At 35.6% G+C, this 24284-nt stretch overlaps 1 protein-coding gene across 1 annotated transcript in view; it reads left to right on the plus strand.

Moving 5' to 3' along the window:
* The window catches only part of Msh4 (mutS homolog 4), an 86553-nt gene that overhangs the window by 55940 nt on the left and 6329 nt on the right, over positions 1-24284 (plus strand). The window contains exons 15-18 of the mRNA XM_027935258.2: positions 1007-1207; positions 5454-5572; positions 6868-6996; positions 23457-23631. Coding sequence (XP_027791059.2) covers positions 1007-1207; positions 5454-5572; positions 6868-6996; positions 23457-23631 — 624 coding nt within the window. The remainder of the gene's footprint in view (positions 1-1006; positions 1208-5453; positions 5573-6867; positions 6997-23456; positions 23632-24284) is intronic.

The raw sequence follows: 24284 nt of genomic DNA on the forward strand, positions 1-24284 counted from the left end.
AAATTTCTAATTAAAATCAATCGTAACATTTCAAAATTATGATGTTAAGTTGTTTTTATGGGAAGAATCATAAAGTTTTTCATATTTCTCATGGAAATATTACTTTTGCTTTGGTATTTTATAGACTGAAACTTATTAATCTTTTATATGTCTTTTGGGATCAAAATCTTACCTTAGGGATTGGCCATCCTGACAATAGTTTTTTTTTTGGTAACTCTTAAAGGATTTAATATTGTTCTATTTTGGTTTGAGAGGGATAATAATAATATTAATAATGAATAAATAATGAATTTTTGAAAATCCCTTAAAATTTTAAAAATTAATCTCTGTTTTATAATGCATGCTTTCAAGTTTATGCATGCATTTCACCTAGAGATTTTACAGCATTTTAGTTTTCACTCATACTTCCACCTTCTTCATCCTCCTTCCACCTTCAATTGGTTTCCATAGAGATCTGATCATTATTTGTTTTTATGAAGTAACAAAATTTTTGTGTTATATTTTATTTGTGCTCTTAAATTTCTTTTTAGACAAATTTCTCCAGAGGCTAGGACAGAAAATTCTTTTTTCATTTGCTTTTATTCTATAATCATACCTTATTTCAAGTGCTAAGGATTCAAAATAATATTAAAGGTTGAAATAATGTTTAAGGTACAGTAAGTAAATATGCAGTTCTGTAGTAATCACTTGTTATTTTAACAATATCACCAATGGATACCTTATTCTTTTTAATCTATACAATTTAATCTGAAAATTGAATGATCTGGAACCCAAGATAGTGACAAAGAACTAAATTGCAGAGTTTTCTGAAAGCGAATAAAAATGATTAGAGTATATTCATTGTAATTTAGAGGGATTTAGTTAGGGATTTGTGATAAAATAATATCAATATTAATGTCCCAAGTTGGCCCTGGTAAAATCACTAAGTTATGCACAGTAATACATATCACAAACTCTTTATATATAAATATACTAATCTTTAAAAACGTTATATTTTTCTCTTCAGTACGTCCAGAGTTCACTGACACTTTAGCAATCAAACAGGGATGGCATCCGATTCTTGAGAAAATATCTGTGGAGAAACCTGTTGCCAACAATACTTATATAACAGAAGGGAGTAATTTTTTAATCATAACTGGACCAAATATGAGTGGGAAATCCACATATTTAAAACAGATTGCTCTTTGTCAGATTATGGCCCAGATTGGTAAGTTATGCTTTTACTTTAGTATTACCAATTATATTCCCTTTTGAAAATGTTTTGTGCCTAGATTTTAGCTGCACGTGCCTAATTAACTCAAGAAAAGTTTTGAGTAGATTCTCCTACCTAAAAGTATGGTAGTGCGGGTGGGGTTGTGACTCAGTTGTAGAATTCTTGCCTAGCATGCGTGAGGCACTGGGTTCGATCCCTGGCACCACGTACAATAAACAAATAAAATAAAGGTATTGTGTCTATAAAAAAGTATAGTAGTGCACCTATTATGTAGATCATAACTTTAACTCTTGGTATTCATTAAAATTCATTCAATTTGGATTGTATAGTGGAATGTTCCATTTTGGAATATTACAAAATTAGAAACTTGCTTACTCTATTAATATTGTATCAATTATCATTGAATTGAATTATATAAGAATTTCAGGATCAAAAACACTTTTTTGTGAGAAAAAATGAAATGAGTAGGGTAAATTTTTGCCTTGAATAACCCATGTGAGTTTTTCCCAAAGTTATAATATTTCAGATAAAGAAATTTATCCTTTAATTAGAGGGTACCAATAGCAATTGGATGTTAGGCATACATATATGAACACACAACACTGTCACATATTCTTGCTGTCCAAACAACTACTATCTCTGAAAAATGAGTGTCCTTGAGGAATATATGGATCAGGGATGAACTTTTTGGCCCTAATGCAGAAATTGTCAACCAGGCATGGTTTTGGTTCACTTTCCCCCAAGCCTACAAATTTGGTTTTGGTTCCAGACCCCTAACCCCCAAACCTAGGAATTTGGCAATGTCTAAAAATATTTTTTGATTGTTAACTGGTGGGAGTATAGAGTCCAGCAATGCTGCTAACATTCTATAATACAGGGCTCCCCTCTTTCTCCTTCCCTCCTTCACCAACACATAAGAAAAATATATTGAGCCTGAGATGTTAGTAGTATGATGGGTGAGAAACCCTGGTCTAATGTAAAGGATTGCAAGGAACACAGCAATGGTAATATTGTTGATACAGAGAATATTTACTCTTAGTTCTGGGAAAGAAAATCAGAGATTAACAAATGAAGAAAATTAAATATTTTATTTAGAGTTTTCCTGAAATTAAAAATACATCTTAACTAACTGATTTATATGTGATGTAATCTGTTACTTGAGTATTTATGAGTAGCTTTGTCTTTTAAAAAGGCTGTACAATTATTGAACAGCCCTAATTGTTAAAGTATTCATTATACTAAATTCTAACTTTCTATAACTTGTATTTATTAGTCCTAATTCTTTTATTTATCACAGAAAAATCTAGTCTTTCTGATATTAGTTCTTTAAATATTTAAAGATAATTATTTTCTTGTTGTTGCCCATCTTAAACCTCTGAAATACCTCAAACTATATATAGTGTCTGTACAGTCTGAATAAAAGAAAGCTCTGGGACTTGAAAGGCTTGATAGTAAGAGCACAGACTTGGCAGGTAGATCCATTTATCCAGTTACTAGTTGTGTAATCTTAAGTAAATTCCTTAAATTCTCAAGTCTTAGTTTTCCTATCTGAAAATGAAGATTATAATATTAGGTACATACTTCTAAGAATCATTATTAGAGCTGAAATAATATATACAAAATACTGTGAAGGGGAGGGTATGAGAAACAAAAGGGACTTCCCAGACAGAGGTAAAAGCATTTTTCTAAAGCACAGTAGAAAAAAAAATAGTATGATGTGCTCAAGGAATTACAAATAGTCCTGAGGTTTGTAGTTCTTTTGGTTTGTTGAGCAGAGTAACTGAATGGCAGGATATAACGCTGGAGAAATGGACAGGAATTAAATCATGAAGTGTCTAGATCCTTACTGGAGGAGACTGAATTTTATCCAGCAATCTTTAGGGAGCTATTTAGCAAGAGAATGGCATGATCCGATTTAACTTAGATCACTCTTACTGGTTATAGACAAGAACCAGACCAGAAGCAAAATATCAGCTAGACAGCTTTTGTAATAATATAGATAAGCAATTTTGAGAATTTTTGGGGTGGAGGTTAGGAGAAAGGATAAAATACAAGCATGCCAATTAATAGCATATTCTATATTCTCTTTTTGGTACTTTTAACATTTATTTTTCATTTAATTCTTCTGAAAACCCTATAGGAAATTTATATTTAAGAGATTAATAATTTATTCTCTCTGAGGGAAGGGCCCATGTCTGTGTTACTCACCCCAACACATAATAGCTTTTAATAATTATTTGCTAAATTTCTACATAACTGCCACAGTCTGGCTGGGCACAGATGCCGCAGTCTGGCTGGGCACACAATCAAGAGCCACCACACAGCTTGTAGATTCAAACAGCAACTCTTTATTCCCGAACTCACACCAGCCGTCTACAAACACGTTCTGGGGAAATCCACGTTCTCTGCCCAAATCCACCTCCACTGGGCTTCTATCTCCAAAAAAATACTGTCTGAATCCTGTGAGAACTCAAGGGGAACTCAGGCAGCAGGATACGCCCTATTCCCAGCAGGAATAATCTTAAACCTTAAACCTGGAACCTAAACCGGGAACGCCCTAATCCGCCTTGGTCCTTGAACAAGGTCACCTACATTCAATGTCACTGCAACATGGGGTACGCTGGCAAGGAAATTGTCATACCTACTTGGCTAATGGCTCCCAGCACATAACAAGGAAGATCAGGGCCAAAGATTTGCCCAACATCTCCCCATATCAGTTCTTTGCCTTAGTCTACCCAAATGGCCCTAATAGCTAATTCTGTTTCTCTGTACCTTCCATGTATTATCCTAATATATGTATTATTCATCTATTGCTTATAAAAATATAATGAGTATTATTATTAACTCCATGTTATAGATGAGTAAATCAAAGAATTGGGAAGTAATTTATCAAATATCACATAATTCCTATGAGGCAGATGTATATGTAGCTTGCAGATGTATTTTAACTATAGATTCAAACTCAGACAGCATGACCCTAGACTCTTAGCTCTAAATGAATAAAATGTCCCATCTTCTAGACTATTAAGAAAGAAGCAGTTCATTTCCAGTATCTTGAGAAAATAGAGGTTGTTTTTGTTTTGAGTCAGACAAATCTGATTGAAATTCTGCCTTCATCAATTCTTTATTTATTTTCAGAAACATTTATCATGATATTATGATGTGTTAGAAGCTGCTCTAGGTTTATAATCTCTGCTTTTAAGAAGATTAAAAATAGATTAACATGAAAGAGCTACATCTTACTAGCTTTGTAATTCTGAGGCTCCATGTTTTCAGTGGTAAAATGAGAAAAATTAGAACCTACTTCAGTGGATTATCTTGAGAATTGGAGAAAATAATTATAAAATGTCTATCATGTGAAAAGTAGGTGCAATCATTATAATTGCCATCACTACTTTTAGTTTTATTAGTATTAGTTTAACTGTTGCTTTCTTACCCCGATAATCTTGTTCTTGTGATCTAGGCTTCGTCCTTTATCCTTATCTTTGTTTTAAATGGCTATTTCTTTGCTCCCATTATTTCACTATTTTATCTATAAAGAATTTTATATGTGTAATACTTTCCCCACTCAACTATTGTATATTCATATTCTTATGATGTTAGAATGTCTTTTATATCCCATACTATGTAGAAAGATGGGCGCATCCTATCTGCAAATGAAGATTATAATATTATATACATACTGTTAGATACATACTAATTAGATTGACTTGTTTTCAAAAGATAAATGTTTTAGATTAGTTAGCATATTAATTTCTCAGATAAAAACAGTCTTGTGGATTAAAATTCACCTTTTTCATTTCTTATCCTGTCTGTTTCTGTATATTTATGATAATGTTTTCTAATATACCTTTCTATAGTTATTTTATCAACTTGAACTTTATAAACATTTCCTTCAAATTCTCGTATTTTGAATGTGATTATCATTTAAGTATATTACTTAAAAATTATTCCATTTGAAATAATATTTGTATTATTAGAACTTCCAAATAACTTTATACAACTATTTCCATTTTATATGTGAGGAAGATGATACTCAAGAGAGTTCAGTGCTGTTCAAGATTATGAAATAAATAATAGGGCTGGGCTGTGTTTCTAACTCTATATCCATTGCTCTTTCCACCACATAATTCTAGTAAATGAGCCAAGAAGTATAAAATGTTGTTGGTACTTATATAATTTTTTTATAAAAAAATTTTTATAAAAGCATTTTAGTTTACTTTGATCTTATATTTTATAGGATCTTATGTTCCAGCAGAATATTCTTCCTTTAGAATTGCTGAACAGATTTTTACAAGGATCAGTACTGATGATGATATTGAAACAAATTCATCAACATTTATGAAGGAAATGAAAGAGGTACTCAAGTAAAACATTTCTTGTGTTAAATATATTACATTTTCCCATTAATGGTCAATTATGCTAGAAAGTATTCTTGAAGTAAAACTTGCAAAGTGCTTATACTCCTTTCTGAGAGCCAGAGGGCAGTCAAAGACAGCTTCCTAATTTTTGTTTTAGGAAGAAATAGAAGTGAATATTTTATCGAAAAGTACAGTTTTAAAAGAAAATCTTGTTATTGAATGATAAAAATATGCTTACATGTTTTTATATGGAATGTATAAAAGACTTTTCAAAAATAATATTTAGTATCATTCTGTATATTATCTATTTTTCCTCTTAGGCTTGATTTTAAAATAAAAGGTAACTGTTAGAAGGATTTTTAAATCACCCTCACATTTGCCCTTATAGAATTTTCTTTTGCTGTATAAAATATGTAGCCTTCCCTATTTCCAAACCTATATCAAGTAGGCTTGACAGCTAAACAAGCTCTTGAAATATCTATATTAGATAGGAATTATTGGATCACTATAATTGGATAATTTTCTGTAAATAGATAGTGAATAAAGTTATCATTTGTCCCACAATTTATATAATTACTTAGTATATATTGAATGTCTTTGGAGGAGTATAGCAATATACCAGGTGCTTGAGGTGTTTCTTTAAATCATCCTAGCCTTAAAAAGCTTAGTCTCATTGAAAGAAATAATGTTCATAAAACTTATATTGTGTCATAATATAATATAGGTGGAATTATATCTTGAGTGAAAGAAGATAATATTCTTTGGGGTAAGGAGCACTTCTGACAATTTAAGTCTTAAGTCTTTATTGGTCAGGAATTCCATTTTTTTTCTTAAACGAAGAATTAAGTATTGGGCACTTTTTTCCTAAATTTTTCTTTCCATCTTTATTGAATACAGAGTGATGGTAAAATAAATTTGTTAGATGATTTTAAGTGGTTAGTCATTTGTAGAGAAGAAAATGACTATCATGATGTTTTATTTGAACACTTAATTCACTGCTTTGTTTTATTTTACTATCTCTAAAGACATCAATATTTTAGATAATGATTATTTACTCTGTTGTCTCATATACATATGCATATGTCTATCTCTTTATATATCAGCTATTCTATTGAAATTGGTAGTCATGAGATCTTGAGAAAGAAAAGCAATGTGTTATTTTCTACTCAGCAGGATTTCTATATTAAAATACATTTCAGATGAACTAATAAAGAGATTGGGTTTCGTTCCATTTTTCTATGATAGTGACAGCTGTTTGGCTACAATGAATAATATTAAAATTATATTTTTCAGATAGCATATATTCTACATAATGCTAATGACAAATCACTCATAATAATTGATGAACTTGGCAGAGGTACTAATACAGAAGAAGGTATTGGTATTTGTTATGCTGTTTGTGAATATCTGCTGAGCTTAAAGGTATACTTCTCTATTTAATGTAAATGTATTAATTTTGAGTCATTTTTGATATATTTATGATTGGATGTCACACCCACCCCAAATAGCTTTGCAAACAATTTTGGGGTTGAAAATGTATATCATAGCATTTTATATTTTTGTTGCTTTATTTCTGATGGAAATGGGAATAATTAGTATGATAGCTGTAATATAAACAAGGAGAAAATAAATACAAACAATGTAAAAGATGGTTGGCTTTAATCAATTTGAATAGAAAAATATGAAGACATTTTAATAATTATTTCCACATGTAATTATATTGTTTATGATGTCACAACATGAAGTAAACACTATCCATCTGAGGTCACTTGCAAAACTCTATTGACCTACTCATCTAAAATCTAATTCCTTTACAGAAAAGAGTTTTTAACAAATCAGCTATGTCAAACAGTGTCTTTTTTTAAACTTCAGATACATTTTATTATAATCTTAATACAGTCTACATAAATTTCAACTTGTATTTATTTGGGTTCAGTTATAACATAGCATAATAAAAATCAAAGCACTGGTTGTCTGAAATAAAGCAGGCAATCACCATTCAATAAACACACTTGATTTATTTTGTATAAAAGGGTTAAGTTTTTTAAAATTTTTTTTTCTTGGTTGTTCAAAACATTACAAAGCTCATGACATATCATCTTTCATACATTTGATTCAAGTGGGTTATGAACTCCCATTTTTACCCCAAATACAAATTGCAGAATCACATCCGTTACACATTCACATTTTTACATAATGCCATATTAGTGACTGTTGTATTCTGCTACCTTTCCTATCCCCTACTATCCCCCCTCCCCTCCCCTCCCATCTTCCCTCTCTACCTCATCTGCTGTTGTTCAATTCTCTCCCTTGTTTCCCCCCCCCCCTTTACCCTCACAACCTCTTATATGTAATTTTGTGTAACATTGAGGGTCTCCTTCCATTTCCATGCAATTTCCCTTCTCTCTCCCTTTCCCTCCCCCCACTCATCTCTGTTTAATGTTAATCTTTTCCTCATGCTCTTCCTCCTTGCTCTGTTCTTAGTTACTCTCCTTATATCAAAGAAGACATTTGGCATTTGTTTTTTAAGGATTGGCTAGCTTCACTTAGCATAATCTGCTCTAATGCCATCATTTCCCTGCAAATTCCATGATTTTGTCATTTTTAGTGCCGCGTAATACTCCATTGTGTATAAATGTCACATTTTTTTAATCCATTCATCTATTGAAAGGCATCTAGATTGGTTCCACAGTCTAGCTATTGTGAATTGTGCTGCTATGATCATTGATGTGGCAGTATCCCTATAGTATGCTCTTTTAAGGTCCTCAGGGAATAGTCCCAGAAGGGCAATAGCTGGGTCAAATGGTGGTTCCATTCCCAGCTTTCCCAGGAATCTCCGTACTGCTTTCCAAATTGGCCACACCAATCTGCAGTCCCACCAGCAATGTACAAGTGTTCCCTTTTCCCCACATCCTCGCAAACACTTATTGTTGTTTGACTTCATAATGGCTGCCAATCTTACTGGAGTGAGATGGTATCTTAGGGTGGTTTTGATTTGCATTTTTCTGACTGCTAGAGATGGTGAGCATTTTTTCATGTACTTGTTGATTGATTGTATGTCCTCCTCTGAGAAGTGTCTGTTCAGGTCCTTGGCCCATTTGTTGATTGGGTTATTTGTTATCTTATTGTTTAATTTTTTGAGTTTTTTGTATATTCTGGATATTAGGGCTCTATCTGAAGTGTGAGGGGTAAAAGTTTGTTCCCAGGATGTAGGCTCCCTATTTACCTCTCTTATTGTTTCTCTTGCTGAGAAAAAACTTTTTAGTTTAAGTAAGTCCCATTTGTTTATTCTTGTTATTAACTCTTGGGCTATGGGCATCCTATTAAGGAATTTGGAGCCCAACCCCACAATATGTAGATCGGAGCCAACTTTTTCTTCTATCAGGCTCTTTGATCCATTTTCAGTTAACTTTTGTGCATGGCGAGAGAAAGGGGTTCAACTTCATTTTGTTGCATATGGATTTCCAGTTTTCCCAGCACCATTTGTTGAAGATGCTATCCTTCCTCCATTGCATGCTTTTAGCCCCTTTATCAAATATAAGAATGTTGTAATTTTGTGGATTGGTTTCTGTGTCCTCTATTCTGTACCATTGGTCCACCTGCCTGTTTTGGTACCAGTACCATGCTGTTCTTGTTACTATTGCTCTGTAGTACAGTTTGAAATCTGGTATCGCTATACCTCCAGATTCACACTTTCTGCTTAGAATTGCTTTTGCTATTCTGGGTCTTTTGTTTTTCCATATGAATTTCATGATTGCTTTATCTATTTCTACAAGAAATGCCGTTGGGATTTTGATTGGCATCGCATTAAACCTGTAGAGAACTTTGGGTAATATCGCCATTTTGATGATGTTAGTTCTGCCTATCCATGAACAGGGTATATTTTTCCATCTTCTAAGATCTTCTATCTCTCTCTTTAGGGTTCTGTAGTTTTCATTGTATAAATCTTTCACCTCTTTTGTTAGGTTGATTCACAAGTATTTTATTATTTTTGAGGATATTGTGAATGGAGTGGTTTTCCTCATTTCCATTTCAGAAGTTTTGTTGCTGATATACAGGAATGCCTTTGATTTATGCGTGTTGATGTTATATCCTGCCACTTTGCTGAATTCATTTATTAACTCTAGCAGTTTCTTTGTAGACCCTTTTGGGTCTGCTAGGTATAGAATCATATCATCTGCAAATAGTGATAATTTAAGTTCTTCTTTTCCTATTTTTATGCCTTTAATTTATTTTGTCTGTCTAATTGCTCTGGCTAGTATTTCAAGAACTAAATTGAATAGAAGTGGTGAGAGAGGGCATCCCTGTCTTGTTCCAGATTTTAGAGGGAATGCCTTCAGTTTTTCTCCATTTAGAATGATGCTAGCCTGAGGCTTAGCATATATAGCTTTTACAATGTTGAGGTAAGTTCCTGTTATCCCTAGTTTTTCTAGTGTTTTGAACATAAAGGGATGCTGTACTTTGTCAAATGCTTTTTCTACATCTATCGAGATGATCATATGGTTCTTATCTTTAAGTCTATTGATGTGGTGAATAACATTTATTGATTTCCATATATTGAACCAGCCTTGCATCCCAGGGATGAATCCTACTTGATCATGGTGCACAATTTTTTTGATATGCTTTTGTATGCGATTCGCCAGGATTTTATTGAGAATTTTTGCATCTAAGTTCATTAGAGATATTGGTCTGTAGTTTTCTTTCTTTGAAGTGTCTTTGTCTGGTTTCGGGATCAGGGTGATGTTGGCCTCGTAGAATGAATTTGGAAGAGCTCCTTCTTTTTCTATTTCTTGAAATAGCTTGAAAAGTATTGGTATTAATTCTTCTTTGAAGGTTTTGTAAAACTCCACTGTATACCCATCTGGTCCAGGGCTTTTCTTGGTTGGTAGTCTTTTGATGGCTTCTTCTATGTCTTCCTTTGTTATTGGTCTGTTTAAATTGTGTGTGTCTTCCTGACTCAATCTGGGCAGATCATATGACTTAAGAAATTTATTGATATATTCACTATCTTCTATTTTATTGGAATATAGGGTTTCAAAATATTTTCTAATTATCTTCTGTATTTCTGTGGTGTCCTTTGTGATATTGCCTTTTTCATCCCGTATGTTAGTAATTTGAATTCTCTCTCTTCTTCTCTTCATTAGCTTGGCTAAGGGTCTGTCGATCTTATTTATTTTTTCGAAGAACCAACTTTTAGTTTTATCAATTTTCTCAATGGTTTTTTTTGTTTCAATTTCATTGATTTCTGCTCTGATTTTAATTATTTCTTGTCTTCTACTACATTTGCTGTTGTTTTGCTCTTCCTTTTCTAGGGTTTTGAGATGAAGTGTGAGTTCAATTATTTGTTGGTTTTTTTCTTTTTTTGAGGAATGAACTCCAGGAAATGAATTTCCATCTTAAAACTGCTTTCATTGTGTCCCATAGCTTCCGGTATGTTGTGTCTGTATTGTCATTTATCTCTAAGAATTTTCTGATTTCTTCCTATATGTCCTCTGTAACCCATTGATCATTCAGTAACATATTGTTCATTTTCCAGGTGATGCATGATTTTTCCTTCCTTTTTTAATCATTGATTTCCAGTTTCATTCCATTATGATCAGATAAGGTGCATGGTATTATCTCCACACCTTTATAATTACGAAGAGTTGCCCTATGGCATAGTATATGGTCTATCTTTGAGTAAGATCCATGTGCTGCTAAGAAGAACGTGTATCTACTTCATGATGGTTGATATATTCTATATATGTCGGTTAAGTCTAGGTTATTGATTGTGTTATTGAGTTCTATAGTTTCTTTATTCAGCTTTTGTCTGGAGGATCTGTCTAATGGAAAGAGCGGTGTATTGAAGTCACCCATAATTATTGTGTTGTGGTCTATTTGACTCTTGAACTTGAGGAGAGTTTGTTTTATGAACGTTGCAGCACCAATGTTTGGTGCATACAAATTGATAATTTTCGTGTCTTGTTGGTGGATGGTTCCTTTTAACAGTATATAGTGTCCTTCTTTATCCCTTTTGATTAACTTAGGTTTGAAATTGATTTTATTCGATATGAGTATGGCCACTCCTGCTTGCTTCCGAGGGCCATGTGAGTGGTATGATTTTTCCCAACCTTTCACCTTCAGCCTATGTATGTCTTTTCCTATCATATGAGTCTCCTGAAGGCAGCATATTGTTGGATCTGTTTTTTTAATCCAGGTTACTAGCCTATGTCTCTTGATTGGTGAATTTAAGCCATTAACATTTAAGGTTACTATTGAAATATGGTTTGTACTTCCAGTCATGTTTATTTATTTATTTATTTTAGTTTGGCTAGTTTTTCCTCTTTGGTTATTTTTCTCCCCCTTTACTGAGATACCTCCCACTGTCAGTTTTGGGTGCTATTTTTCAATTCCTCTTCTTGTAGTATTTTGCTCAAAATGCCTTGCAGTGCTGGTTTTCTGGCTGCGAATTCTTTTAACTTTTGTTTATCGTGAACTATTTTAATTTCATTGTCAAATCTGAAGCTTAATTTTGCTGGATACAGTATTCTTGGTTGGAATCCATTATTTTTCAGCGTTTGAAATACGTTGTTCCAGGATCTTCTCGCTTTCAACGTCTCTGATGAAAAATCAGCTGTTAACCTAATTGGTTTACCCCTGAATGTAATCTGCCTCCTTTCTCTCGTAGCTTTTAATATTCTCTCCTTGTTCTGTATGTTGGATATCTTCATAATTATGTGTCTTGGAGATGGTCTATTACGGTTTTGAATGTTTGGGGTCCTGTAGGCTTCCGGGATTTGGCAGTCTATTCCATCTTTCATATCTGGGAAGTTTTCTAGGATTATTTCATTTAATAGGTTGTCCATTCCTTTGGTTTGAACCTCCATACCTTCTTCTATCCCAATGACTCTCAAGTTTGGTTTTTTTATGACATCCCGTATCTCTTGGATAGATTGCTCGTGAGTTTTTAAGCATTCTTTCTGTGTTGACTATATTCTTTTCAAGTTGATAAACTTTGTCTTCATTATCTGATATTCTGACTTCTACTTGATCTAGTCTATTTGTAATATTCTCGTTTGAGTTTTTAATTTGGTTTATGGTTTCCTGCATTTCTAGGATTACTGTTTGATTTTTTTTTTAAATCTCTATCTCCTGGTAGAGCTCATTCTTTACCATTTGAATTTGTTTGTTTAATTCGTTTTCAAAATATACTTTCATTACTTGGACTTGCTGTCTCATGTTTTCTCTAATATTCCGTTCCATCTGAGTTAGGTATGCCTTGAGTTCTTTCTCTGTCCATTTTTCTCATGCCTCTAGATCCTCCTGTAGATTTAAGTTGTCCTGCATTGCTTGTAATCCTTTTTTCCCTTGTTTTTTCATGTTGTTCACGTTACTTTCCAGCTCTGTTTGACTGCTGTGTTTCTGCTTTCTCCTATAAATTTGTTTTGGTTTTGTATATCTCTGTTGTCTCTCCTTTGTGATGGGAGACTATGCCTAGAAATGTTGGGCTTTATTGTACTTTAAAGCTGATTCATTCAATTCATAAAAGGCTTCCGGATTCTGTATACGTATAGTGATTTGTTGTCTGTTCTTAGGACTTTATGTTTAGGTTAGGTGCTATGATGGTATGAGGGTTAGTATGTCTTGGCTACTTTAGAAGATTGCTCTACTGAAGGGGGATACTAACAGGTGAATGGATCAGGGTGTTGGTAGTAGCTAGGTATTTAGGAGCCCTATAGACAGCTTCTAAACATTCACCTGTTTGCATTTAGACAATTACACGTAATGGAAGACCTAATGCTTGGGATGAAAGTTGTGGGGTAGGGGAAGGAAGGTGCTCTTAAAAAGAAAGGAGAGAGAGATAGATTAGAGGAGAATGGAAAGAACAATAAAACTTGAAACAGGAAAGAAAGAAAGAAGGAAAAGTGGAGAAAAGAACAAAGAGAGAGAAAAAAAATAAAAAAAAAATTGAAGTCTTAGAGATCCATTTTCTTCTCTTCCAGTAGGCAGAGCTGTGCCCTCCAAGCCAAGCTTCTGCCCTCTATGTGCCGATAGCAATGTAAGGTGGCTCCTGGGAGTCTCTCAGTCCTGTTAGGTCAGAGCTGTTTCACTTCTCCGGCCCCTCCCCCCTTCCTCCTGCCAGCCTGCCAGCCAGGTCCTGTTCACCGGAGGTGGTTCCCCAGAGATCTGGTTACATTTGCAGCCCCACCGCGTGTCCTATTTCCTGAACGACTGAGCATTCTCTCCGTCATTCATCTAAGCCCCAGTGCTGTAGTGCGGTGATCTGGGGACCAACAGTTTTAATTTTTCCGGACCCCTTTGGTGGGCATGCCCCCGGAAACTGGCGGCTAAGACCTTAGGTGTCGCCGCTGGTGATAAGGGGAGTTGCAGATCGGGAATCCCCTCTGCTTTCCTACAGACACGCCCCCAGGGAGATTCCCGAGGTTTCCTGGCTGCTTGTATCTGGAGGGGGTGGGAGTCACACACCTGCTAAAGTGGATTCAGCTGGGAAGGAATTCCGTCGGCCGAACTCCAGTGATGTCACCTCTCTGCTATGGCGGGCCCCAGGCTCCTTGCTGGAGTTTCGGAAGGGAGGGGTGGCATTGGTCTGTCTCTGGTTGGTTTCAGCTCCCAGTTCGCTACTTCATGAAGGCCTGGCTAGAGACCTCTTCCTAGATTCCCTGCGCCGCACCTGCTGGGCCGCGCCTTGGGGGCTAGCCGCCCATTCGCGGGGGCCGTGGGCAGGCGGTCGCCGAGTTGAGTCGCGCGGGCAGCGGCTGGTGGGTCCGGACCTCTGTGCTGCGCTGTGTGGCGGAGATTCACTCGTCTGGGGCAAACTGTCACCTCCAAAAATCCTACCAATTGCCGGCTGGTCTCTCTTCAGTGGAATTTCGCCAGGAGCCTCTCAGCAGGTAGAATCCAAGCGTATCGATGCGTCTCTCTGACCCCATTACTGAGGAGGTACTGAAAGCGCTGCCTTCCGCCTGCCGCCATGTTGGATCGCCCCTAGTGATCTAAAAGGGTTAAGTTTACAACTAAACTTTTATAAAAAGTTTAGCATGAAAAAGTAACATCATTACACTTTTAAACAGTGTTTTTTCTCTATTATTAGTCTAATTTTTAAAATGTCTTTTTAGATGATCATTCCAAATACTTTTTATATTTAGAATACCTTAAAATATTCCTAAGATGAACCTTAAATGAGAGTCTGTAATGATTTATAATATAAAATAAGAAAAAAATTTCTTTTATACACAAAGGTATGTGATGAATTAAAAAATAATGTTCTAAGCACTCAGTGAGACCCTGTCTCTAAATAAAATACAAAATAGGGCTGGGAATGTGGCTCAGTGGTAGAGTGCCCCTGAGTTCAATTCCCGGTCCCTACCCCCGCCCCACAAAATAATAATGCTAATCGATAATTTTAGTTTCTATAATTCTAAATGTCAGTCAATTATAATTTCTCATATAAATAAGATGTACTTATTACTTAAAACCAAAAGCTAATTAGTATCTATGGTGGATGATTTTATGTGTCAACATGACTGGGCCAGGCATTTGGTCAAACATTATTCTAGGTGTGTGTATAAGGTTATTTCTAGAATGTGTTAACATTGAATTGTAGATTAAATAAAGCAGATGACCCTCCCTGATGTGAGTGGTCCCCTCCAATAGATTAAGAACCTGAATAGAGCAAATAGCCAGATGACTCAGAGTCTGCCTGCATTTGATTTGGAAAAGGACAGAGTTGGGAAGGAATGGAATACTGAAAGTGTGAATAGAGATGTATAGGAAGATCATAATGAAGTTGGAGATATTTAATCCTTAAATTCTGATGAATCTTTTTTGTCAGATCTCCCTACCCCTAGTGAAAGTAGCTTTCAATCTCATCTGAGGAGATTACCCAGCATTACCTAAGGAAACTATAATGACTGTCCTGAGGCAGTTTCCATGTAAGACAATGCTGAGTATACTTCCCACTCCCCCACTCATCTTGGCTTCTTTTTCTAAAACCTATACAAATAGAAATCTAGGAAACATGGGTGGGGATGGGTATTAAGGGTATGGGATAATGATAAAAGGGAGATAAAGTGGGCTGGGGATGTGGCTCAAGCAGTAGTGTGCTTGCCTGGCATGTGCGCGGCACAGGGTTCGATCCTCAGCACCACATACAAATAAAGATGTTGTGTCTGCCAAAAACTAAACAATAAATGTTAAAAAATTCTCTCTCTCTCTCTCTCTCTCTCTCTCTCTCTTTAAAAAAAAGGGAGATAAAGTTGAATCAAGGTGATTTTATTGATATGGGCTATAAGTAGAGTCTGTATTTAATATTGCAACTCTGTGAATTAAGAAGGGCTCTAACAGTTTGGTTGGTTGGCTGAAATATGGAGCATAAGTGGACCATCATGAGTGAGTTGGAAATACTGGGTATAATTCAAGGCAGAAGAAAAGCTTCAAAGCTAGGGAGGTTGGAATGTTAGAGTGTATTTGTCATATATGACCTATTTACCCCTTCCGGGAAAGTTGAAAAGACATGCATTTCACCATGTGTATAGGAAATAAATTTATGAGAGAAGTCCTGGAATCCTTGAAATGGTCTATTATCACTCTTTTCTATAGGCCAGACTTTATGGTGGGAACTGTGGTTTCTGAATTGGGAAACCTATAATAGGAATAATTGGATTTGTGGTAGCAAGGGCCAAACAGTGATACTCAATCACCAAAGTCAAAGTGGGCATAGTTACTACCATAATAAGCAGAAGAGTCAAAACAATAATCAGAATAGTTTGACTTGGGAGCTTGTGAAGATGGCAGATTAAAGGAAGGGAGTACTTTCCAGTTGTTCTACAGCTTGAGATTCAAGCAGCACAGGAGTATTGCTTCTTAGCAAGGAGGGTACCTGAGGGAATTCACTTAAATTCAATACTAGATAGTAAAATAATCATAGAGACACAGAAATTCAGAAGCTTTGAACATAGAACAGGAAATAATATATTAGAGACATAGCAGCTTTGCTGGTGGTAGCAGCATTAGCACTACCAATTTACCACAGAGGGGAGGGAGAACACAGGCTGAAAGAGAAAAAGGTACTGTGAATAAATTTGGCATGAGAGAACCATAAAACGGAGAAGGAGGCTGATCTCAACTGACCCAGAGATATTGGAGCAAACTGATGATTGAAAGAACTAGAACCTCTTGGCAGTGAGCAGAGAGTTGAGACAAGAGACATTTGCAAGTGACTGGGTGGCAGCATTCAGTGATGGAAGCTCTGGAGTTCATAAAATTTATTGCCAACCTGTTCCAACAAATGCCTGGTGAGGTGTCCAGAGTGTACATGGCCCATTGCAACTGAAATAGGCATAAAGAGGGTTGTGCACAGGGGAATCCAGGCTGAGGATACCAAGGGAAGAGAGGCTTGTGTTACCATTGTTTCTAGCAGCTCATGCACCAGCTGGGGAGAGATCCTCTTGAGAAAGAATCCTGGTACACTTTCAAATATTGATACAGTCATCTCTCAGTGTCCGTGGTACCTGGGTTCCAGGAACCCCCAAGTTTACCAAAATCTGCAGATTTTCAAGCTCTTATATAAAATGGTGTCATATTTGAATGTAATATATGCATATCTCCCTGCATACTTTAAATCATCTCTAGATTATTTATAATTCCTAATATAATATAAATGCAATGTAAGTAGTTGTTACACTATATTAAGGAACACGAAAAAAAAAAAAAAAAAGATTGTCCATGCTAATACAAACCTATCTTTTCCCCATATATTTTCCATCTGTGGTTGGTTCCATCTATGGATATGGAGCCAATGGATATAGAGGGATAACTATTCAATTTATCCTCCTCCTACCCAATCCCCCAAAGGGATATATGGCCTTTCACTGGGATAATTGTGCACTGGGGAAAAGAAGCAGTCAAATTTTGTAAGGACTACTGACTGGTCCTGGCTTTGAGCTTTCTGTAATTTTAGGAGATCCAAAATGTTACTGTAGTCCCTAGTCAGAAAAGGGACTTATGAAGGTCAGGTGATCAATTAAATTTTAGTTTAAGTCTATCTCACAGTGGGCCCAGTGAGTTCCCAAACTAATTCTGTGGTTATTTCTCCAGTACTGTAATGCCTAATTAAAATATGCTTAACAGCTGGAAAAATCCTTACATTGGTTCCCTGAATTGTGACTTGAGGGAAATTATCATTGCAAAGGCCAAGTAAAAGCCAACAGAACTGCCTGTATGCACAATATGCAGGTACCCCTAATGGTGGACAACTCTAGCACTATAATCCCTTTCTGGGACATCTCTTAAACACAATTATGAAAGAAAATCCTCTCAGAAGGAAGAATTTCAAGCAGTGCACCAGGTTGACCACTCTTCCTGGAAGGAAAAATGGCTAGATATGCAACTATATATTAATTCGTGGACTGTAGGCAGTGGTTTGGCTACATAGTCAGGAACTTGGAATATGATCAAACAATTGATGACAAGGAAATTTGGGGAGGAAAGATGTGAATAGACTTCTGAGGATAGACAAAAAAAGATATTTGTGTCCTGTTGAATGCCAACAAAGAGTGACCTCAGCAGAGGAAGATTTTAATAATCAAGTGGATAGGAGATAGGATGACTTGTTATGTGGATACAAGTGATATGGTTTGCATATGTTGTGTCCCCCCAAAGCTTATGTGTGAGAGAATACAAAACTTTCAGAAGTAAAAAGATTAAAGAACTATAACCTAATGAGTGGATTAATCCTCTTGAATATATTAACTGAGTAGGAACTATAGGTAGATAGGATATGATTGGGGGAAGTAAGTCACTGGGGGCTTGCCTTTGGGGTTGATATTATGTCCCTGGTGAACAGAGCTCCCTCTCTTTCTTTCCTGGCTATCAAGTACTGAAATGTTTTCCTCCACTACCCTTCCAGCATTCTGTTCTGTCTTACCTCAGGCCCATAGCTATGGAGCTGGCCAACCATATACTGAATCTCTGAAATGATGAGCCAAAATAAACTTTTCTCCTCCAAGTTGTTCCTGTCAGGTATGTTGGTCACAGCAATAAAAAGCTGACTAAAACCTTCAACTAGCTTCTTTTCCCAGACATCTTTGTCATTATCACCCAAAGGGCTCATGAACAAAGTAGCAATGATAGGAGGACTGGAAGTTATACATGGACTCAGCAACATGGATTTTTACTTACCAAGATCAACTCAGCTATGGCCACTATTGAGTGCTCTATCTGCCAGCAGCAGAGATCAACATGATATCCCCATTAAGGAACCATTCCCTGAGATGATCAACCAGCTCCAGGTTAATTACATTGGATAACTTCCATCATGTTCTTACTGAAATATATAATCTTGAGATGGATTTACCTTTTCTACATGTGATCCTTCTGCCAAAATTATCATCTGTGGACTTATGGAATGCCTTATCTACCATCACAATATTTCACACAGCATTGCTTCTTTTTTATTAATTATTTTATTTATATATGACAGTGGACTGCATTATAATTCTTATACATATAGAGCATAATTTTTCATATCTCTGGTTGTATACAAAGTATATTCACACCAATTCATGTCTTCATATATGTACTTTGGATAATAATGTTCATCACATTCCACCATCATTTCTAATCCCCTCCCTTCCCCTCCCACCCCTCTGCCCTATCTATAGTTCATCTATTCCTCTGACGGGCCCCCTCCCTACCCCACTATGAATCAGCCTCCTTCTATCAGAGGAAACATTTGGAATTTGGTTTTTTGGGATTGGCTAACTTCACTTAGCATTATCTTCTCTGACTCCATCCATTTACCTGCAATTGTCATGATCTTATTCTCTTAAACCCCTATTTCTCACCATGCACAAAACTCAACTTAAAATGGATCAAGGACCTAGGAATAAAACCAGAGACCCTGTGTACAATAGAAGAAAAAGTGGGATTAGGCCCCAGCTTCATTAATAAGACTCCTTTGGCACAAGAATCAAAATCAAGAATCAATAAATGGGATAGATTCAAACTAAAAAGTTTCTTCTCAGCAAAAGAAACAATCTGTGAGGTGAATAGAGAGCCTACAGAATGGGAGCAAATCTTTACACCTCACACATTTAGATTAGATAGAGCACTAATCTCTAGGGTATATAAAAAACTCAAAAAGCTAAGCACCAAAAACCAAATAACCCAATCAATAAATGGGCCAAGGACCTGAACAGACACTTCTTAAGAGATGATATACAATCAATCAACAAATATATTAAAAAAATGTTCATCATTGCTAGCAATTAAGAGAAATGCAAATCAAAATACTCTAAGATTTCATCTCACTCCAGTCAGAATGGCAGCTATTATGAAGCCAAACAACAATAAGTGTTGGCAAGGATGTGGGGGAAAAGGTACACTCATACACTGCTGGTGGGACTGCAAATTGGTGCAGCCAATATGGGAAGCAGTATGCAGATTTCTTTCAAAAATTGGGAATGAAACCACCATTTGACCCAGCTGTCCTTCTCCTCAGTCTATACCCAAAGAAGGACTTAAAAACAGAATACTACAGGGACACAGCCACATCAATGTTTATAGCAGCACAATTCACAATAGCTAAACTATGGAACCAACCTAGATGCACTTCAGTAGATAAATGGATTTAAAAATGTGGTGTATATAAACAATGGAATATTACAGCATTACTTCTGATCAACTCCCTTTACAATAAATGCAGTGTTGCAAATAGCTTTGGAATTGACTGTTTTTACCATGTTCGCCACCATCCAAAGTAAACACCTTCACAAAATCATGGTATGGCCTTTTGAAGAACTCAGTTATAGCACCAGGTAGGAGGCAGTACCTTGTTATACTGGAGTAAGGTTCTCCAGAAGACTGTATATGTTCTAAGTCAGCTTTCAATATATGATGCTATTTCTCCCATAGCCCAGATTCATGAGTCTAAGAATAAAAGAGTGGTGGTAATGGAAAAGACATTGCTCATTATTATCCCTAGTAACCACCAAGCAACATTTTTGCTTCTTGTGCTTGAAAACTTGTACTCTGTTGGCATAAACATCTTAATTAGAAAGGGAACAATGCTTCCTCCAGGGGACACAATTACTTTGACTTGAAAGTTGAGGCTCCTCCCCAGCTACTTTGAGTTCCTTATGTCTCTAAATCAAAGAAGGGAATCACTATGCTGACAGGAGTGATTGATCTTGATTACCAAAGGGAAACAGCACTACTCCACAATGTGGGCATGAGGAGTCTGTCTGGAATACCAGAGATTCCTTAGGGTATCTGTTTGTAAATTATCACATCTGTGATTAAGGTTGATGGAAAACTATAACAATTGGATATAGGAAGAACCATGGTTGACCAAGATCCTTCAGTAATGGAGATTTGAACCATGTTAGCAGGCAAAGAACCATGAGTAGCTAAGGTACTTCCTGAAGACAAAGGGATTTTAAAATAAGTACTAGAAGCAGCTATGACTATGTTACCAGTTACAGTAATGAAGAGTACAATTATGATTTCCCCTCCTTTTTTATTATGAATATTTGTGCATAAAGACATATATTACGTGAACATCTTTATTTTTTGCTATCAGGTGACCCAAATGTATTGACTTAATACCATAGGATTTAAATATTGCTAATTTTACATCATAGGTTTTTTTTTTAAATATATTTTTTTGTTTTATTGGTGCTAGACTCAGGGCTTTGTGCATGCTAAGAATGCACTCTACTATAGAGCTACATCTGTAGTATCCATCATAGTTTTTAAAGTATAAGACATCAAAGAGAAGAATGAACTCTCTGGAGGATTTTTACCTCCTCTTCTGGGGAAGTAGTTAATGTATTCATGGTTGTTCTCAAGATAGTTGTATCATATTAGGTAAAATTATGACCTTATTGTTATCTTCACTTGGAGATGAAATATGGTATAAGGAGATATATATAGGTACCAAGTTGACAAGGAGTGGACTTGTGGATGGTTAGTTTCATATATCAACTTGATGGGGTCACAAGTTGTGACATTTGGTCCAACATTTTTCTGTGTGTGTCTGTGCGTATATTTCTGGAGGAGATGAACATTTGAATTGTAAGCTGAATAAAGCAGATAGCCCTCCCAAATGTGGCTAGGTCCCAGCTAATAAATTAAAAGCCTGAATAGAACAAAAATATTGACTCTCTCAAGAGTCCTGAGAAACTTCTGACTGCCTTCAGTCTGGAAGATGAGTTCTTGTCTGCCACCAGCCTCAAACTGAAATATCTACTTTTTCTGGATCTAAAATTTGCTTGCATTCAGACTAGAACTATAATTGGCTCTTCTGGATTATCATCTTGCCAATCACAGTTCTTAGAACTTGTCCGTCTCCATGATTATAAGTCAATTCCTATCTAAGCATGGTGTACATACCTGTAATCCCAGCTCCTTAGGAGTCTGAGGCAGGAGGATCACAAAGTCTCAGCAACAATGTGAAACCCCTGTGGTACTCTGTAGTATCTAAGAATAAAACCTTTAATGATAGGTCTGAATGTCTTTTTCTATTATAAGTAATTTAGTAAACATATAACATTGCTACTCACTTTTAAGGAGTATTTTAATTTTTAATTCACTTTTAATTATTATTTTTATAATTTACTATCTTCAGTTCCTAGCACAATGTTTGTAATAGAAAACATTGTGAATAATTATTTGTTAAATTGAACTAATGTGAAACACAGTTTACAAAGTTATTCTAGTAGATAGGTTAGACACATAATTTTTAAGAATATTGTTATCGACCATGGTCCCTAGCTTTTAAATAGTTTATTCCAATAATCAAGGACTGCCCCCTTGCTCTTTTATATCAACTTGTTCTAAAGAACTCACTCCAGTAGACCAGCATTGATTTCTTCTAGGAGCAGTGACCTAATTACCTCCACTAAGCCCTACCTCTTAAATGTTCCTTCACCTTCCAGCATTGCCAAACTGAGGAACAAGCTTTTAACAGCTCCTAAGAGGATGCACTCAATATCCAAACTATTAGCAAGTTGCATACAAAAACTTTTCTTTCCTTTCTTGCTGCCAGTCTTCCATGGTTGTACCATTTTGCCAACCAAATCCCTCCCTCCCTCCCTCTCCCCCCGCCCCACTTCTCTCTCTTGTTTGTGGTGTTGGGGCTAGAACCCAGAGCTTTGTGCATTCTAGGGAAGAGCTCTACCAGCTGAGCTACATCCCCAGCCTCCAGCCAAATATTTTCTTTTTAGACTATTTTAGTATTCTGTTTTCCATTGATCATCTATTTCTTTTCTCATTGGTAAATATGTCCTAAAACATAATCAATTATGCATACCTCTGCTTATTTTAGCAAAAGTAAAAACTTTGGTGGCTTTGCTTTTGATTTTATCCCTAGCACCACAAAACAAAAAACAAACAAACAAAAATCACATTTAGGGAATTTCGAATACCTCAAGGCAATCCATTGATTTCAATTACAGGAAGGGAAGCTACTTTCAAAATGGAGTTTTTAAAAGTTGAAGGAAATATTATGATTTTATCATGTGTGGGGGTTATCTCCCTACTAAGTGATTCCCTCAGTTAATAGTTTTGTTTTTGGCAAACATCTTTTTAATATCTTCAAATATATTTCTTATGATTTTAATTTTAGATTTTTTCTCTTTTCCATAAAGTACCATACATATATATGAGGAAAAATAATAAAGATATTACTTCATTGGATATAAAATTTCAAAACACTTTAAAATGGATTGATCATGTTAGCCTCCACATTATTGGTTTTGTTCTTACATCTCTGTCAAGCTATTTGGAAAAATAAATTAAATTTTTATGTTTAAATAGTTACAATTGAATTTTCTAATTCACTTTAAAAAGCACTAATATTCATTGTCTTTTATGTATTATAGGCATTTACACTGTTTGCTACACATTTCCTGGAACTATGCCATATAGATGTTTTGTATCCTAATGTAGAAAACATGCATTTTGAAGTTCAGCATGTAAAGAATGCCTCAAGAAATAAAGAAGCAATTTTGTATACATACAAACTTTCTAAAGGACTCACAGAAGAAAAAAATTATGGTATTGCATATATAAATTATAGATTAAAACACATTCTCTTCAGACAAACTGTTTTCTCCCCTTTTCTTGGCTATCAATCTAAGCAAACTTTCTTTGTTTAGTTTTTTTTTTTTTGTGTGTGTGTGTGTGTGTGTGTGTGAATGTTTATATGCCTAAGACTATATGTCAAAATCACATTATGTATCTGTTGTACTGGTTCATATAAGTTCATATAAGCTGAAAATTAATATATACCATATATATGACATTTATACATTATAAGCTTATATATATATATATATATAACACACACACGTATATAACTTTTTAATTTATATAAACTTACATGAACCAGTAACTGTTGTTTGACCAGGACACAAGAAAAGACCACTGACTCCAATTAAAATCAAATTAAAGCAAGCTTATTATTTCGACCGGCCGGGCTGCCTCTCCCTCCCAAAACGGCGGGAACAAGACAGCACCCCAGCTTTCCTGCAGCCCAGCTTTATAGCCCAGAAAGTTACACAAAAGGGGGTTACAGATAACAGAACTCTGACAAGCATCACACTAATGGTAGTTTACATTTTTTTGCTGGCCCCAACATCAGAATTTATGAGGACCATTAGAGCCTCAGAGAGGGTCGTTGTCTGGCCAGGGAAGGCCAATATTTATGA

The sequence above is a fragment of the Marmota flaviventris genome, chromosome 10 (assembly GCF_047511675.1).
Source record: "Marmota flaviventris isolate mMarFla1 chromosome 10, mMarFla1.hap1, whole genome shotgun sequence".
NCBI classification, from domain to species: Eukaryota; Metazoa; Chordata; class Mammalia; order Rodentia; family Sciuridae; genus Marmota; species Marmota flaviventris.